This window comes from Notamacropus eugenii, chromosome 1, assembly GCF_028372415.1.
Source record: "Notamacropus eugenii isolate mMacEug1 chromosome 1, mMacEug1.pri_v2, whole genome shotgun sequence".
In the NCBI taxonomy this organism is placed as follows: Eukaryota; Metazoa; Chordata; class Mammalia; order Diprotodontia; family Macropodidae; genus Notamacropus; species Notamacropus eugenii.
The window spans coordinates 494,142,812-494,159,385 of record NC_092872.1 but is presented as its reverse complement, the minus strand read 5'-3'; the positions used below and the strand labels follow the sequence as shown (position 1 = coordinate 494,159,385).

At 44.3% G+C, this 16,574-nt stretch overlaps 1 protein-coding gene across 2 annotated transcripts; it reads left to right on the top strand.

Annotated features, from left to right (window-relative positions):
- Positions 1–11,748: 11,748 nt before the first annotated feature.
- On the top strand, positions 11,749–15,897 carry CYSRT1 (cysteine rich tail 1). 2 transcript variants are annotated; one of them, XM_072633144.1, is made up of 2 exons: positions 11,749–13,519; positions 14,298–15,897. In XM_072633144.1, the coding sequence occupies exon 2, from the start codon at positions 14,361–14,363 to the stop codon at positions 14,769–14,771; it is 411 nt and encodes a 136-aa protein (XP_072489245.1). In that variant the 5' UTR covers positions 11,749–13,519; positions 14,298–14,360; the 3' UTR covers positions 14,772–15,897. The 2 variants fall into 2 exon arrangements, with proteins under 2 accessions (XP_072489245.1, XP_072489244.1); XM_072633143.1 differs by having other exon boundaries at positions 11,751–13,519; positions 14,295–15,897.
- The last annotated feature ends 677 nt before the right edge of the window (positions 15,898–16,574 follow it).

The following is a 16,574-nucleotide window of genomic DNA, read 5'->3' as shown; positions in this document are numbered from 1 at the left end:
GCTCGGCGCGGCGGCGGCGGCAGGTGCGTGCGGAGCCGAGCGCGCTCTGCGGCGGAGACGCGGGGACCGCAGTGAGTGCGCGCCGCGCCTCGCGTCCCCCTGGCTGGCTCGGCGCGGCTGCGGCGCCTCCCCGGGCCCCCGACCTGACCCCGCCCCCAGCCTGCCCAGCCGGACCCTCCTCGCCGCCCCCGCTGCCTCTGCTCTGCTCCCCGCTGCAGCCCCCCACTCCTGCCCATAGACTCAGGCCCCCCTAGAGGCCAGGGCTTGGGGCTCCCAGGCTGAGCCCCCCCCCAGTACACGAACGTTCCCCCTACACATAGTTCATGGCCCCCAATTCCAACAAGGGGCCATCAAGGGTCCCGAGGGTCCCCCTCCCTCTCTCTGCAAGGCCAACCTGGAGGTGGGAGGTGGGCATGGTTCAGGACCACAGCAGGAGCTGATGCCCGGCAGCGAGCCCTAACTGTCCCAGCCCTGGCTCTTCCATATTTTCTCGTCTTCAACGACTGCACCCTTAGCCCCATGAATGAGCCACACACACGCTACTGGGTATAACGAAATGACATATCAGCTCCAGCTCTAGGGTCTCTAGCTCCCACTCCCAGGCAAGGCCTCAGTCCTGGGGGGGTCAGCTCCAGGCTCTGGGAGCCAGACTGCCACAGGAAATGCGGGCTTTCTCCTCCCAGGCCACAGGCCCGCCACACACAATGCTGCTTAGGGGAGGGGGAGGAGGAGGGATCACTGGGGGAAAGGGGGGACCTGGCCAGAATGGACTGGAAGGAATTTTGTGTATGGCTTTGTGGGGAAGGCAGTTGTGTCTCCTAGGATGCAAAGCCACAAGTGATACCAGGCCATCAGGAAAACATGACTGTCCCTCTCACCTGCATTCTTTCCATCATACTTAAATGCTCCATTAGCTGAATTCAAACCTGACCCCTTCCTCTGCTCCCCTGGTTGTGTCACAAACATACTGCATGACTCACCATAACCCTCTATTCTCTCTGCTGAACGCTCTGCAGTCCTGCTTACTTCTGAACTGGGGGCTTAGAGACTGGCCAGAGGGAGGAGTCCACAGATCCTAGTGTGGTGGTCAAGGAAAATAGCTTTTTAACTCCCTCATGCCAACCTGAAGAGCAAGGTGTGGCTTAGAAGACTTGGACTCAGGGAGTCAATGAGTTGCCTGCACACCCCAGAATCTGTGTTTAGCCCACACATGGCCCATTTAGGGAAAATAAAATTTGAGCTGAGGGGAAAAAAGGTAAGTTATCATAGAAATTAGAGTAATATTTAAAGTTGGAATTATCATCTAACCACTCTTCTCCTTTTACACATCAATCTACAGACCCACTGCTACAAATAGAAGCCCAAAGAGGTTAGGGTCTCCCATCTGTGGTCAACCAACTGTTCTACATCCTCAAACTTTTCAGCCAATATACCTACCCCTTCCCCAATTTAATTGAAATCAAGTTTTCTTGTAAAGGCTCTTGTATCTCTTACAACCTTCATTAGAGACACTTCTCCTACTGCCCCAAATTAGAGATAGAGAAAAATAATCAGCATCTCTCTCATTCCCCATTGCATTTCTAGAGCATATCTCTACCATTAGCCCTGAATGATCTTTCATCTTTCAAAGTCCTTTCAACTCCCACATGTACTTTCTTCTCCCCATCTTGGTGACTGATACCTTCTGACCTCTAGGTCATTCTCTCAATTTTTTCAGTTTTTTAAAGTCCTACTTGCCTTAGCTTCTATACAGCTGCTTCTACACCATCCTGCTAGTGATCATAATTTATGCCCCAAACATAAGGCTCTACTTCATGTCTATCCCAGGATGCCTTACTCCTTAAAGGAATATTATCACTTGAATGTGTAACCCAAAGCCCATTGGCATGGGATTCATATCTGGCTTATGGTCTTTTTCTCTAAACTATCTTCCGCCATCATCCTTAGTGATTTTAATATTCCTGTTGACAGTGCCACTAGAACCTGATTTCTTAATTTGTCTACAACCTCAATTCCAATGACTTTCTTCACCCAACAAGGACATACTTTAGACTTTATAATATTTTAGAATTACACTATTTCAAAGATTCTAATCTTGGAATTCCACTTTTCAATAACTATCTCCTATTCTTCTACCTCCCTCACTCTGTCATTCCTAACTCTTCATCTTTATAACCTTCAGTTCCTTGAATCTTTCTAGTTCCCATTCTGTGTCCCCTGCTCCGGTTTTGTTTACCTCCATGCTCATGGTTTGTCATTTGAATGTGTTACTAACGACTATCCTAGGACCTCTTGTCTCCTTGATTATTCCCTGTACCTGGGTAACCCTTGACATCTGGTTTTTTATTTTGTTTTGTTTTGCTTTTTTTGCTCCTGTTCCAGGGCTGCTGAAAGTGCTTGGAGAAATTGTTAGATCATAGATTTAGGCTTGCAAGGAATCTTAAAAGTGCCCTAATCCAACCCTTCATTTTGCATATGAGGAGACCTCAGCACCAAGAAGACTTGCTTAAAGTCATACAGGCAATAATTGAGCAAGGATTTTGTTTGAATCTTCTTATTCTAAATCCTTTTTACTCCAGAAACTTTTTACTCTTTTTACTGGTGTAGTTAATATCACCCCACTATAAATGGATGGTATATGTACCATCAAAACCAAAGAACCCTTTCCCATTGTCTGTTAAAAATTATGAACTTATTGTTTTCAAGGAATGTACTTTATAGAGAACTTTCAAAAATATTTTGTAAAAATGTATCAATAGATTTAAAAAATAATTCATGGTACATAATTTCAGCTGACAGCTTGACAATACTGTTCTACCCTTAGCAACTCTTTATTCATTTCCAATAGCAACAGTTTCTTCTATTGTCTCACCACCAACCGACCATACTGTTACTGTCCACAATTGATGGCCTAGTCTTCTTCTCCCTGGAGAAGGTTGAGGCCATCCAACTGCATTTCTTTTGCTCTCCTTCATTCCTCAAACCTTCTTAGCATCACTGCCCTTTGTTCTTTCCCTCTGGTTACAGAAGATGAGATGTTTCTAGTTTTCATTATGGTTAAGCCTTTTTCCTGGACCCTTGACCTCATTCTCTCCAGCCTCATCTGGTACCTTACCCCAGCAGTCATCCCTCCTTCTTCATGCATCTTCAATCTCACATTCACCAGTGACATGGACAGATATTCACTTTAGAAATATCAACTTGGTTACTGTGTGGAGGATAAACTGGAGAGGAGAGACTAGATGCTAAGAGACCAACTAGGTTGATAATCCAAATATCCAGGGAAGAGGTGATCGGCTACTGAAATGGACAGTTGTGGTATAAATTGGGAGAAAAGGATGGATAAGAGAGACATTAAGAAGGTAGAATTAGCAGGATTTAGCAACTGATTAGATAAAAGATGCAACAGCACAGTGCTGACAATTCTTAAATTTTGCATCTGGGTGACTTAGTAGTAGTAGCCTTAACAGAAATAAAAAGGAAGTGTAGGTCTGGGAGGAAAGATAGTAAAGTATTTTTTGGACGGAACGTGTGAGTTTGAGTTATCTGTAGTCATACAGTTGGAGATATCCAGTCAAGCAGCTGGTAGGAAGCAATCTTAGGAGAAAGATAAGGGCCTGATATATAGATCTGAGAATTATTTGCATAGAGATGATAATTAAATTCTGATGAAATCATCAATAGAGAAAGAGGGAGATGGTAAAAAAGAATGCAAAGGAGACTGCCCAGGACAGAGTTTTGGGGTACACCTATGTATGGCAGGCAATGAAGGGGGAATGTATGACAGTTTTGCAAAGGAGACTGATAAGGATTAATCTGACAGAAAGGAAGAGAACCACAAAAGAGAGGAGTCATAAAAACCCAGGGAAGAGAAGTACCCCCCAAAGCAAGGGATGTCCAACAGTATTAAACACTGCAGAGAAATCAAGGATGAGAATGAGGACGCAAAAATACCACTGGAAGAAGGTGAAGGAGGAGGATGAGGAAGAGAAAGAAATTACTTGAGACTTTAGAGTAGTGTTAGGTGAGTTCATCATTTTATAAGATCTCCTCAGTCTCAATACTTACTTCATCACTACCCTCTGAAGGGTAGGACCATGAACTCCAAACTCTCATTTAAGGAAAGAGAGCACAGATCAGACATCTGATTTCTCACCTGGCTAAGCTATTTTAGGACTTCTTTGACTGGCTTTTCCATCAAAGCCCCTTAGGTACCTTTTCTTCCTCCTCTTTCACACTAATTTTAGCTTCCTTCTGTGTTTTTTCTTCCCCCATTAGACTGTGAGTTCCTTGAGAGCAGACACCATTTTTTTTTTTTGCATTTAGCACAGAGTTTAGCATGTAGTAGGCAATTAATGTGTTTATTGAATAAGACTTTGTGCAGCTCTGCCTCACTTCAATCCAATTCACTTGCCAGTCAAGACATCACCCTCCTGAAGTCATCGGTCCTCTTCAAGAACAAAGGAACAATCTGTGAGTAATAGCACCTGCCCCCTGGGGGACCCAACTGGCCACTTCCACTTGAGTAATGCTGCCATTTCCTCCCTCCACTTCCTCTCCCTCCTTCCCATCCCCCCTTCCTCTTCTCCCTTTGTCCACATAAAGAGAAATACCCTTATGTGCGGGTGCTCTGCTCAAAGGAATATAAATTTTGGTCACTTATGCTTTGCAAAATATCTTGGAATTGAGGAGCTAGATTTTTTCATTTATTATATAATTTATATTATATTTATTATATCATTTTTAATGTATTATATATTTATTATTCATTACATCATTTATTTAATAATTATATTCTATCATTTATTATATTAATTATATTATTTATTTATTACATCATTTCTATATTATTATATCATTTTATATCATTCATCTATTATTTATTATATCATTTTAATGTATATATTATAAATTTTTTTATTTCATTTTATCATTTCCTGCACCTAAACTAGGACAATTAGTTCTTTTGTCTCATGTAGTATTCATTTGTGATTTCTTGAAATATAACTGAAAAACTACGCTTTGTCAAGTCCATTAGGATTCAGATGGTGATACCTTTTGTGAAGGCAAATCTTTTGCTTCAATTCTTACCTAGCCTTTAATCACTGACTGGGTGTTGTCTCAGACAATCTGAGACCTGGGAAAGACATTACTTTAAAAAGGCCAAGGTCTTCCACTGCAAATGTGGTGGGGGTTGTGAAGGGGAGAGACATCCTCAGTCATCCTGACCTATGTCTTGCACTGGACTCTAATGACTCTGGAGGAAAGAATGAAGCTGATGACTTTGCACAGCCCTGCCTCCAATTCACTTGCAAGTCAAGACATCACTCTCCTGTTGTCATTGGTCCTCTTCTCTGAATGAAGGACCCACAACAATAACACCAATCTGATTGATTAAATGATTGAGTGACTGAGATAGAGTCCACATCACAGAGGTTTGAGAACTGAGTGTGAAGTGAGAAAGTGAAGGCATATTTTCTTGTGGAAAAGATGGAATAATATACTCTAAAGGATAATTCAAATATATAGATTTGGAAATGGTTGAATGGCAAGACTCAAAGAAAATAGTCATTAATAGTCAATGTCAACTTGGCAGGTCCCCAGGAATCTGTGCTTGGTCCTTGGTGATGTTTAATATTTTTCCAGTGATGTGGATAAAGGTATAGATGAATGAATGAAAAAAAAAACATTTATTAATCCTTTATTATGTGCCAAATACTGTACTGACTCTTAGAGATACAAATATAAAAGAGATATCTCTTATCTCAAAAAGCTTATAATCTAAGGAAAAAATAATACACATAGAGAGGTGGTAGCACCAGGGAGAAGCTATTTTGGTCCAGAAAGCTATAGGGATCAGGGGTAGTGAGAAGAAGGGGGCTGTAAAGGAGTGGATTGATTTTATTTGATCATGGTTCATGTTTCCAGAATTGAAGAGTGACTGAACACACACATGGCTGTAAGGCTCTTGGTGAAGAGGCTTTGAAGGAAGGAGTCAAAGAGAAAAGAGAAATTTTAGTTGAGTGATGGGTTCGGAAACCAAATTGTAAGCAGTTGAGAAGTGAGTGAGATGAAGAAAAAATGGAGGTATATTTACTTGTGAAAAAGATAGAAAGATGTGAACTATCTGATATTAAGCTTATTAAATTTCCGGACATGAACATGGAAGGGTTAGCTGTCATGATTGACGACATTTAGGAACCAAAAAGACCTTGACAGGCTAGAGCATGAATGTAGTAAGATGAAATTTGAGGTATTTATTTTCCTTGCCACTTTTTCCTCCCCATCGATTCCATTTTGTACCTATATCTTTGTTTCTTTCAGGTATTCTTCTAGTCCTTGTAGGAAGGGCATTCTTTTTTTCTGAGGCTCTGTTTGGGTTTATTGAGGCATTACTTCTTCTGGATTTACCCCTTGGATGTCTTTCAGTTCTATGACTGAGCACCTTTTTCTAGGAGTTAGGGTGTGAGAGAGAGATACAGAATGATAACTTGAGAGGATGGTTGAGTCAAGCGAAGGTTTTTGAAGAATGGGGGCAATCTAGACAGATTTGTAAGCAACCAGGAAAAAACCAGTGAATAAGGAGTGGTTGAAAATTAGGGATAGAAAGGGAGTAATTTATGGAGCAAGCTGTGAAAGAGACAGAAGGGATGGGATCAAGGAAGAGTAAAAGTAGTGGGGCTAATATTGACAAGAAGAAAGGCTACCTTATCCTCTGAGACTAAAGCAAAGAAGAGAAGAGCAAATGATGTTGAGGTTATTTAAAATATAGAACTGGGAAAAAGAGAGAACTCCCAATAGAGTGCCTCAGTTTTTTGAGGATTTTTCTTCACTAAAGTCTATCTTTATGTTCCCTATAGAGAGAAGGAGACAGACACAAAAACAGAGATGTAGGCAATGGTGTGCTGAAGCCAGCTTTAACTGTTCAGGTTAATTTCTAAATCTGAGCATTTATACTTCAGCTATAAGCAAGCATTACAAATCAGGTCTTGATTTATTGTTTTATTAATTATTTAGACTTAAGAAAGTGATGGAGAAAATGTTAATAAAGTAATCCACACTTAAGTGTGTTCTGTACGTTTCTTTTTTTTTCCTTCTGGCTGCTAAACATTCACTAGGACACCTCTGGGTCAAGGTCATTTGAAAAGAAAAAAAAGTTTGAAACAGCCTGTGTAGGAAGTGAGAAAGAGTCAACTAGGAAAGAATATAAGACTTGGTATGCAACAGTGAGGTCTGAGATTCTTAACTTGAAAAACACCAAATAATTTGTTTGTTTTCTTCTAAACTGCCTTTTCTTTCCTTCTGCATATTTTTAATATTTCATTGCCACCCCTTTCTTTTTTTCTTTCTTTCCTCCTTCATTTCCTTTTTTCTTTCTCTTCCTTCCTTTATTTCTGCAGTGCTATCACTATTACGTACCCTCCCACCACCACTCCCCAAAATTAAAATTAAGACTCTTCTCATACCAAATTAGGATAGTAATACAAAACATATCCACATATTGGCCAAGCCTGAAAATGTAGGTCTCATTTTTCACTTCTGGTTCATTACCTTTCTGTCAAGAGGTAGGAACCATTTTTTATCCTCAGTTTTCTGCAGCCATGGTTGGTCATTGAATTATCAGATTTCTTAAGTATTTCAGTTGTTTTTCTTTACAAATGTTGTAGTCATTGTGTAAATTATTCCCTTGGATCTGCTAACTTCACTGTGCATTAGTTCATACAAGCCTTCCCAAGTTTCTCTGAATCCATCACTCATTATCTCTTAAAGTGCAACCATATTCCATTATATTCATAAACCATAATTTGTTTAGCCATTTCCCAGCTGATGGACATTCCCTCAGATTCTATTTCTTTTACGATAATAAAAAATGCTTGAATATTGCAATGAATATATTTGAATATATGGGTTCTTTTCCTATTTCCTTGATCACTTTGGGGGAATATGCCAAAAACTGCTATTGCTGGATCCAAAGGTATGCACAGGTAAGTGACTTTTTGAGTATAGTTCCAGCTGCTTTCCATCATGTTTGTACCAATTCACAACAACAAAAAAATGGGGATAACAATAGTACTTTACCTCCGAGGATTGTTGGGAGGATCAAATGAGATCATATTTGTTAAGTGCTTAGCACTGTGCTGGGCACACAGTAGGTGCTTAATCAATTCTTACTTGTTTCCTCTCCTCTCTCCACCTCAAATTCAATGTGCTCAAAACTGAATTCATTATTCTTTCCTCTAAACATTCTCTATCTGATTTCATTTTTCCCTCTGTGATACCACCATTCATATGACCTTGGGATTATCTTTGTCTCTTCCAATTTGGTACCAGTTTCTATCAACTCCATTTCTACAATATCTCTCATATGTAGGTGTATGCTGGTAAATGTTTAACACCTGACTCTCTGAAAAAAAAAAAAGGTGGAATACACTTTTAGGTTAATCTTAATTACTAATATTTTCTCCATCATTTTCTTAAATTTATATAATCAAGGAAACAAATCAAGCCCCAATTTGTAGCATTGGTTGAGTTCTGAGGTGAAATTTAACAATTGGATGTCCCAATCCTGTATAAACTGGTTCCAACACACTCATGTCACATTCCTTCCCTTTTCCCTATTCTGCCATCTCTCTAGTATCAGCCCTTATTACAATTATCTTAGAATAATGAAACAGCTTTCTACCAAATCTTTTGACCTCCACTTTCTTCCCATTCCAAAGCATTCTTTATACAGAAAAACCTAAAAAGTCTGGCAAAAAAATCTTTCTTACCTATATATCTCATGATGTTACCCCTATGCTCAAAAATCTTCAGTGAATCCCTATTGCTTCCCTTCATACACTTCTGCCTAACAATTAAGGTCCTAATTCCACCTTGCCTTTCTAACCTGAGATCTTCCCCTTAGATCTCATACAATACCTAATTTTGTAAATGTTCCATGCACCATGTAACACTGTTTATTATAGCTATGTTGATATTCACCCCCATATTATACTATAAACTCCTTGAGGGCAGGGATTGTGTCATCTAAACTTTGTTTTTCCCACAGCACCCTGGCATAGTGTTTAGTACTTAGTAGATAGTTAGCAAATGTTTGTTGTTTTTTGTTAATCTTAGAGTCTAGAGGCAAGAGATGGCCATCAGGACCCAGGTTCTGTTTTACTGGGGTTAGATATGCTGAGTGTCTAGCAGACAGAAGAGTGTATATGGGATTGAGGACTGGGAGTCAGGATCCCTAGGCTTTGATCCTGCCTCTGATACTCATTAGCTATCACTGAGACTTAATCTCTGTTTTTCCCTCTTTCAATGAGAACTAATGTCTGCCCTATATATCTTGTCCTCTTTTTAGGCTGGCAGAAGATTTTGTAATGGGAACAGGCAGAGACAGTGTTGAAGGATACTTCCTTAGAAAGGCCCAAACTCCTCAGGTTCTTGACCAACTCACAATCTTTTTCCTTATTGGTATCAATAATATTTTTGTGACAGTCAATCAACAAAATCTGGAGCCTTTAAACAGAATGAGAGTAAATTCTGTCCCTTGGACAGCTCACATCCTTTGTGGTACAGGCAATAATTCTTGCAGGAGCTCAGTCAAGGAAAAGATCACTGTGCTGAGGAAACATAATGTAGTAGAAGGAGCACTGGAAGATTGAATTTGAAGGTCATAGTTGGAGTCATGTGACTGTGGACATATCATTTGGAGACATCAAGATCCCCTTTGTTCTGGATCTACTACTCAGATTCTGACACTCTATGCCTCAGTTTCTTTATCTTTAAAATGAGGATAATAATATACTACCTATTTTATAGGGTTGTTGTGAAGATAGGTATTTTTTTTTAACCTTAGGGAGATATAAAAATGTATTTGTTTTAACCTTAGAGGGATAAAGATAGAAAATATCGATATTCACAAAGGGGTGGTAAGACAAAAACTTTGCAGGACAGGCAGAGAGGAGGGGAAAAGAATGTTAGAAGGAGGGCACAAATGAGAATAGATGAAGAAGATGAATCCCAGAAAGTGATTTACCAAAGTGAGCCTCAGTCTGGGCTGAGACTTAAACCCAGGTCCTTTGACCCCAAATCTAAAGCTGTTTTCACTTTGCCCTTTCATTTCCACCTTACCTCTATTACAGGGCTGCTGTGAGGACCAGTCAGTCAATAAGCATTTAGTGCCTACTTTGTACCACACACTGTGCCAGCCTCTGGGGATACAAAAAGAGGCAAAAGACAGTACCCGCCCTCAAGAATCTCACAATCTAATAGGGGGAACAAGCAGCAAATATGTGCAAACAAGTTATACGCATGAAAATTAAGAAATAATTAAAAGAGGAAAGAGTAGAATTTGAATGGGGTTGGAAAAGGCTTTCTGCAGAAAATGGGATTTTAGATTGAGTTTGAAGGTATCTAGCAAAGCCAGTAATCAGAAAGGGGAAGGGCACTTCAGGCATGTGGGACAGCCGGAGAAAATGTCCCGAATCAAGAGATGGAGTGTCTTGTTTGTGGAATTAGTGTCATTAGATAAAAGAGTATCTGTGTAAGAAGAACAGAAGGGGAGGGGATTACATTATGAAGGGCTTTGAACACCAGACAGAAAAGTTTTATATTTGATTCTGAGGCAATAGTGAGCCACTGGAATTTACTTAATGGGAAGGTGACATTTTCAAACCTAGGCTTTAGGAGAAACACTTGAGTGACTGAAGAATGGATTAGAGGCAGACCGACCAGCAAGTCATTGCAACAGTCCGATCATGAGGTGATTAGAAACTGCACCACGCAAGATCAGAGAAGGGGACCTGTTGTTGTTCAGTCGTGTCTGATTCTTTGTGACCCCATTTGGGGTTATCTTGGCAAAGATTATGAAGTGGTGTGCCATTTCCTTCTCCAGACCATTTTACAGATAAGGAAACTGAGGCACCGGTTAAATGCCCTGCTCAGGGTAAGCGTCTGAGGGTGGATTTGAATTCAGGGCTTCCTGACTCCTGGGCTATCCATGCGCCACCACGCCCACAAGGTTCTTCTCAGAGAGATGTTGCAAAGGTGAAATCGACCAGCCTTGGGCACGGATTAGCTGCGGGGGGGTGGGGTGGGGGGGTGAGAGATCGCGAGTTGAGGGAGACAAAATGAGACCACGGCTGCAAAGACTCCAGTAAACTGTACTATAGACATGTCCTCTATTCCTATGATTGGCTGAAATTTCAGTCCTAGAATGGACGAGGGGTGCCAGGTATACAGGGTGTGCAAGCTATTGTTCTCTATCTCAGGGATTCCCCCTCCCTCCCACCTCCAGGGCACAGCGCTTAAAATAAACGCGTTTTTTATTCATTCATTACAATGTCTCTAGTAAGGCTTCCATGGTAGGAAAGGTTTTCAGAGAGCCCAAAGGGCCTGACGAAAGAAAGGCCTTGTCTGGGTATCGGTTTTCCCAACTATAATTAAAAGGTCGGACTGGCCTAAAGTCTAAGAGGGGTCTGCTAATGCTGACCCCGACTTCCGGCCCCTCCCACGCACCCCCATTGCACACAGGCCTCCCAGAAATGCAAACCCCACCCACAGGAACTGTGCAAAGCCACAGCGTAGGCCGAACCAGCCGCGTACTAGCTTTAAAGGCCTTAGATAGGCGTGGGCCCTCCCGCTTGGAGACCAAGGATTGGCTCCGCCTTCCTGTCTCTCCCTCGCCCCCACCTTTCCCTTAGGCTCCGCCCCTTTCTTTCAGAAGTCTCCCATAGGCCCCCATAGGCCCCATCCAGACTCTCAACTGTTTTCCCTCAAGTCCTAGAAGGGCCGGGGGAATCTATAGCGAGAACCTAGGAGCTTCGGATAGAGGGTGGCAGCAAAGCGGAAGTGTATCCTTCACAGAGTGACTTCTGGGAAAGCGAGTCTGCGTGCGCGGAGGCTTCTGGGGAATGAAGTCTCAGTCCTTACGATTTACCGCTGGGTTGGCGCCGTGCTCTTCCTGCGCATGCGCATAGAGAGGTTGGGGGACGAAGGGTTCCTGTTCAGAGAGGATGCAGGACTGGCATTTACCCCTTGGGGGCGGGGTGAGGCTGGGAATTGTATGGTGTGTGCCTCCTACCTGCCGGGGGACGTTCCTCCTCGCCGATTTCCGAAGTGTAAACGCTCGCAAGGAAATTTAACTATCGGATCTCCCAGCCTGTACCAGCGGGCTCTCACACACCCCTGCACCCCGGGACCAACCCGCCTAGGGCTGTCCTTTCCTCCCCAGACCTCTGTCACCCCCAAGCTTTGGGCGGATTCCCTCCTGCTCATGAAACGGTGACCCTCTGGTTCCGGGGCCCTGACCCTAAGCCGGGGGGTGATTTCGCCTTGCTTCCCTCTCCCTCACCTCCTGAGGCAGAACCCTGAGTTGTGGGTTCTTTAGTCCCTAACCCTAAAGTTGACCGCAGACTTGACCGCCCTGACCCTGACTGACCCTGGGGCGGGCTCCTCTCATAGTGCGGCTGCACTTCCCGGCCCCCATCTTTGCACTTGTTCTCTTGACCCTAAGGCTAACTCTGGGACTGACCCCGCTGACCCTGACTGACCCTGAAGAGGGCTCCTCTCACAGTGGAGCTGCACTTCCCTGCCCCATCCTCCATCTCTGGGCCTGATCTCTTGACCCTAAAGCCAACCCTGGGACTGATCCCTCGACTGACAGATCCTGGAGATGACTATTCTCTCTACAGAACTGGTCTGCTTGGAATATCGTGTCTGTGGGGATCCTCCCTATTTGAGCTGGGAGGATTTCCTAGTGGTTTCCTTCTCCTCCTCCAGACCAAGGGTGGAGACCCCCTGGGGAGGCGGACTAGGTGGTCCTGAGGGTTCCAGCAGTCTATGACACCCTCAATCAATCTTCCAGGGTAATGGAGCCTTTGGTAATTCCTAAGGGAGGCTCCTTCTTCCTTGCATTTGACTCCTTCCATTTCTTCTGTTCTCCCCCTCCACCATTCTTCTCCCTCCTGTCCTCCTAGTCAGCCTCTCCCATCCTTGTCTAGCTGGCTAAGTCTCATTCAATTGTCTCCTCCACCTAGAGGAGGGTGGGCTCGAGGGCTACGAATTGACGAAGATGGCATGCCAGGGAGGGGCTAGGGATGCCTTAGGAGTGAGCCAGCTCTGTGGGTCACCAGAGACCAAGGACTTGAAGGGCAAGAAACCCCTTCTGTGCTGAACCCACTCTATCAGGCACTGATACAGGAGAAGACATTCCTGATCTCTTAAAGCATAGCTGGGAGCAAGTGTTGGCAGAACTGAAGCAGAAATGGATCTCTCTGGAGCTAGTATTCTGAACCCACCTCTGAGCCCCCCAACTCTGGATTTCTAAGATTCCTGTACCCACCTTCCACAGCCCCACTGGGCTTATTCTGCTCCGCCCTGGCCCAACCCCTCCCAGGACCTCCCCCGCCCTCCCCCAAAGAAAAAAGGAGGAGGCCCCACAGAGTTCAACTCAGCAGACACCTATCCTGATCCCAGAGTGTCACACCGGACTGGACCCACACAGAACACTTGCCTGTTTCAGCGGAAGGTAGGTTCATGAGCTTGTCTGCGTTTGCCCTCTTCGGGAGGAAGGCTAGGTGCTTGGGGCATCCCTGGGGTTGCTAAGCTCTGAGAAGAAGGTGGCAGTGTTCTCCCTCTCTAGGACATTTGTGCCCTGGTGAGTGGCAGAGGACATGGGGACTCGGGAAGTTGCAGGTCAGGAAAGAATCTTACCTTGGGAGCTAGAGCTCTTCTCTGTGTAAAACCCCCATACTGGAGGATGGGGAGGAAAGGGTGAAGCGATGTTCTCTACTGAGGAACAAGATGCTCCCTTCACCCACTGTCCAGTGCAGGACTTCATCCTGTTTCTTAGCTGACCCATTCCCCAGACTCCTAGCTCTCATCTCTGACTTCCTTATAGAGCCTTGTCCCACGGAAGTAGAGTGAAGCTTGGAGTTTTGGGGAGCGTTCCTCATATACTAATTCATACATTGTCACACCTGCATCTCTATACTGTCATACTAATATATCCTATTCTGTCACACAAGCTGTCACACTGTCCAGATTCACACACATACACTCACATATACAATCACACGTACACATGGTCATAGGCATATGATTTTATGCTCAGATACTTACATGACCTGTCTTACAAAGTTGAGTGGTTCCACTGGGAGATTTAAGGCTCTGGGCTGGGCTGGGAGCCCATGGTGAGCAACTTGGGTCCTGACTAGGAGTTAGGTCTGTCTCCAGGTCTGGGAAGCTCTGGTCTGCTGCCCTTCCCCCCTCTGTACTGGGTAAATATTTGTGTCCTTCCTCAGCAGGGCCAGATCAAACTGCTCCTCCCTTCCTCCCTCCCTCCTTGCCTGCCACTTCTCAGTAGCTCCATGGACCCCCTTGAATCTGTGGTGAAGAACCCATACGCCAGCATTAACATCCCCCGAGCCCACCTTCGCCCAGACCTAGAACAGCAGCTGGAACAAAGCCAGGACACTCCATACCCTGGGGCCAGGCCTAGCCCTGCACCGGCTTACTCCCTGCCAACAGTGAGTGGGTGGACCCAGGAGGAAGCCAAAGGAGGGTCTCAAATCCAGCCCCAGGCGTCTTGGCAACAGCCAGGGAATCCTTACGCTGGCCTGCAGCACACATCAGGGACCACAGAGCCACCTTACACAACTGTCCAGCCTTCCCGGCCTGGGGACGACATCGCCCATCACTGCTGCTGCTGCCCCTGCTGCCGTTGCTGCCACTGTCCTCGCTGCTGCCGATGCCACCGCTGTTGCTGTGTGATCTCTTAGCTCCTCCGAACACCTGGACTGAAGGAGACCTGTGCCATGATGCAGCTGGGCTTGTCATTCAGGGGTAAGGAGGCATATATCAAGCTGGGTGGTTCCCTTTTGGAAGGCATTAAGCCCCCTCTGCCCAGAGGAACTGGAGCTCAGGACAGAGGCTGAAGTCATTAGTATGTGATGCATTTGAAATCGTCTGCCTATTTCCCTCCCCAAATCATTCATCATGACAGGACAGAGTCCTGGGCAAAATCAGAAGTTCAGGAATTACAGAATTTCCCAGCTCAAATGGACCAGAGAAATCAGAGTCCAACCTGTACCTGCAAAGGATTCTTCGATATTCTTGATAAATTGATATCTAACTGCTGCTGAAAAATCACCTGTGGCTAGGAGCTCACTACTTGCCAGAGGAGCCCATTCTGTCTGGCCCACTCTGTTACATTGAATGGAAATATGTCTCAATGCAGTTCCATTCACTGATTTTAACTCTACCCTTTGGGGCCGAGTAAAACAAGTTCAATACCTCTTCCCCATCACAACTCTTCAGATATTTGAAGACAGTGACACGTTCCTCCAGGATTATTCTTTTCTCCAGAATAAGCATACCCCGTTTCTTCAACTTACCATAGTCATGGTTTCCAGGCCAGTCTGCCTCCACCAACTTGTTAATGTCCTGTCTAAAATGTGATACCCAGACCTGAATACACTGTTATAAGATTTGGGGATGAGTCCAAGAGTGAGGAGGGGATCTATCATGAGAAGCTGGTTGAGGGGGTGTCAAGGAAATTGGAAGCCAAGGTTGGGAGAGAGAGGATCTCTACCTAAGGTGGAAGAAGGTATTCAAAACTCCTCTCTGAACTGTGGCGGCCTAACCCTGTGCCTATTGAAAGTCTCAGAGGCATAGGGCAAGCCATCAGCACTGATGATTCCTATTAACTGCCCACTAGAATCCTGAGCTAGTGATTGGAATGGGAATGATTCCTATTCTCACACAGCTCAACTCAAGAGTCCTGTCACCCCATACCCTACCTCACCTGGACTAAGGCAGTTGCATCAATGACCATCTCCAAGGGACTCCTCATTTCTTCAGTTACCCCTGTTGTTCCCTTAACAATAAACCTAAATAATATGTTGAGCTCTGTCTTCACCATTGCTTTGCTTGATTATCCAAAGACCATGGAAAGATTGGAAAGGCTAGGCTTGGGGTCTAGGGTCTAGGAAGTTTCACTTGAAGCTTAGAGATTTGTAAGAATTGGATCATGGCCAGAGAGGAAGGGATTCTTGGGTTTGAGAAATATAGCTCACATTTGTAAAGCTTGCAGTGGACTTTACTCATAACAGTCCTGTAAGGTAGAGTAGACCAAGTATTATTATTTCCATTTTAAAAGTAAGAAAACTGAGACTCTGAGGCACTGTGACTTGTCTCACATGTTGGGTCATGTTGTTAGTATCTGGCTGAGAATCTAACTGCTCTTTCCTGATTCCCACATTCTCCACCTCACAATCACATTCCTCTATCCCTGTTCTTCAACCTTGCTTCCATTTTGGCTAGGGCTGGATCAGCCAGAATCTAGAGGTTCTAGAGGTGGATTGAGGAGATGGCCAAAACTCTTCAATGTCATTAGGCAGCCCAGACCTCACAGCTCTCAACCAACACTTCTCTTCCACTAGCTGGCTAGGCAGTAGAAGTTCTGAGGAAGGACCCTGTTCACCTTTTCCTCCCCTTCCTTATCCTCAGGTCTCTTATGCTTGGCTCTGCCCTGACCCTGTGACTACATGGCCTTTGGCCCAATCTTATGACCTGTCTCACAC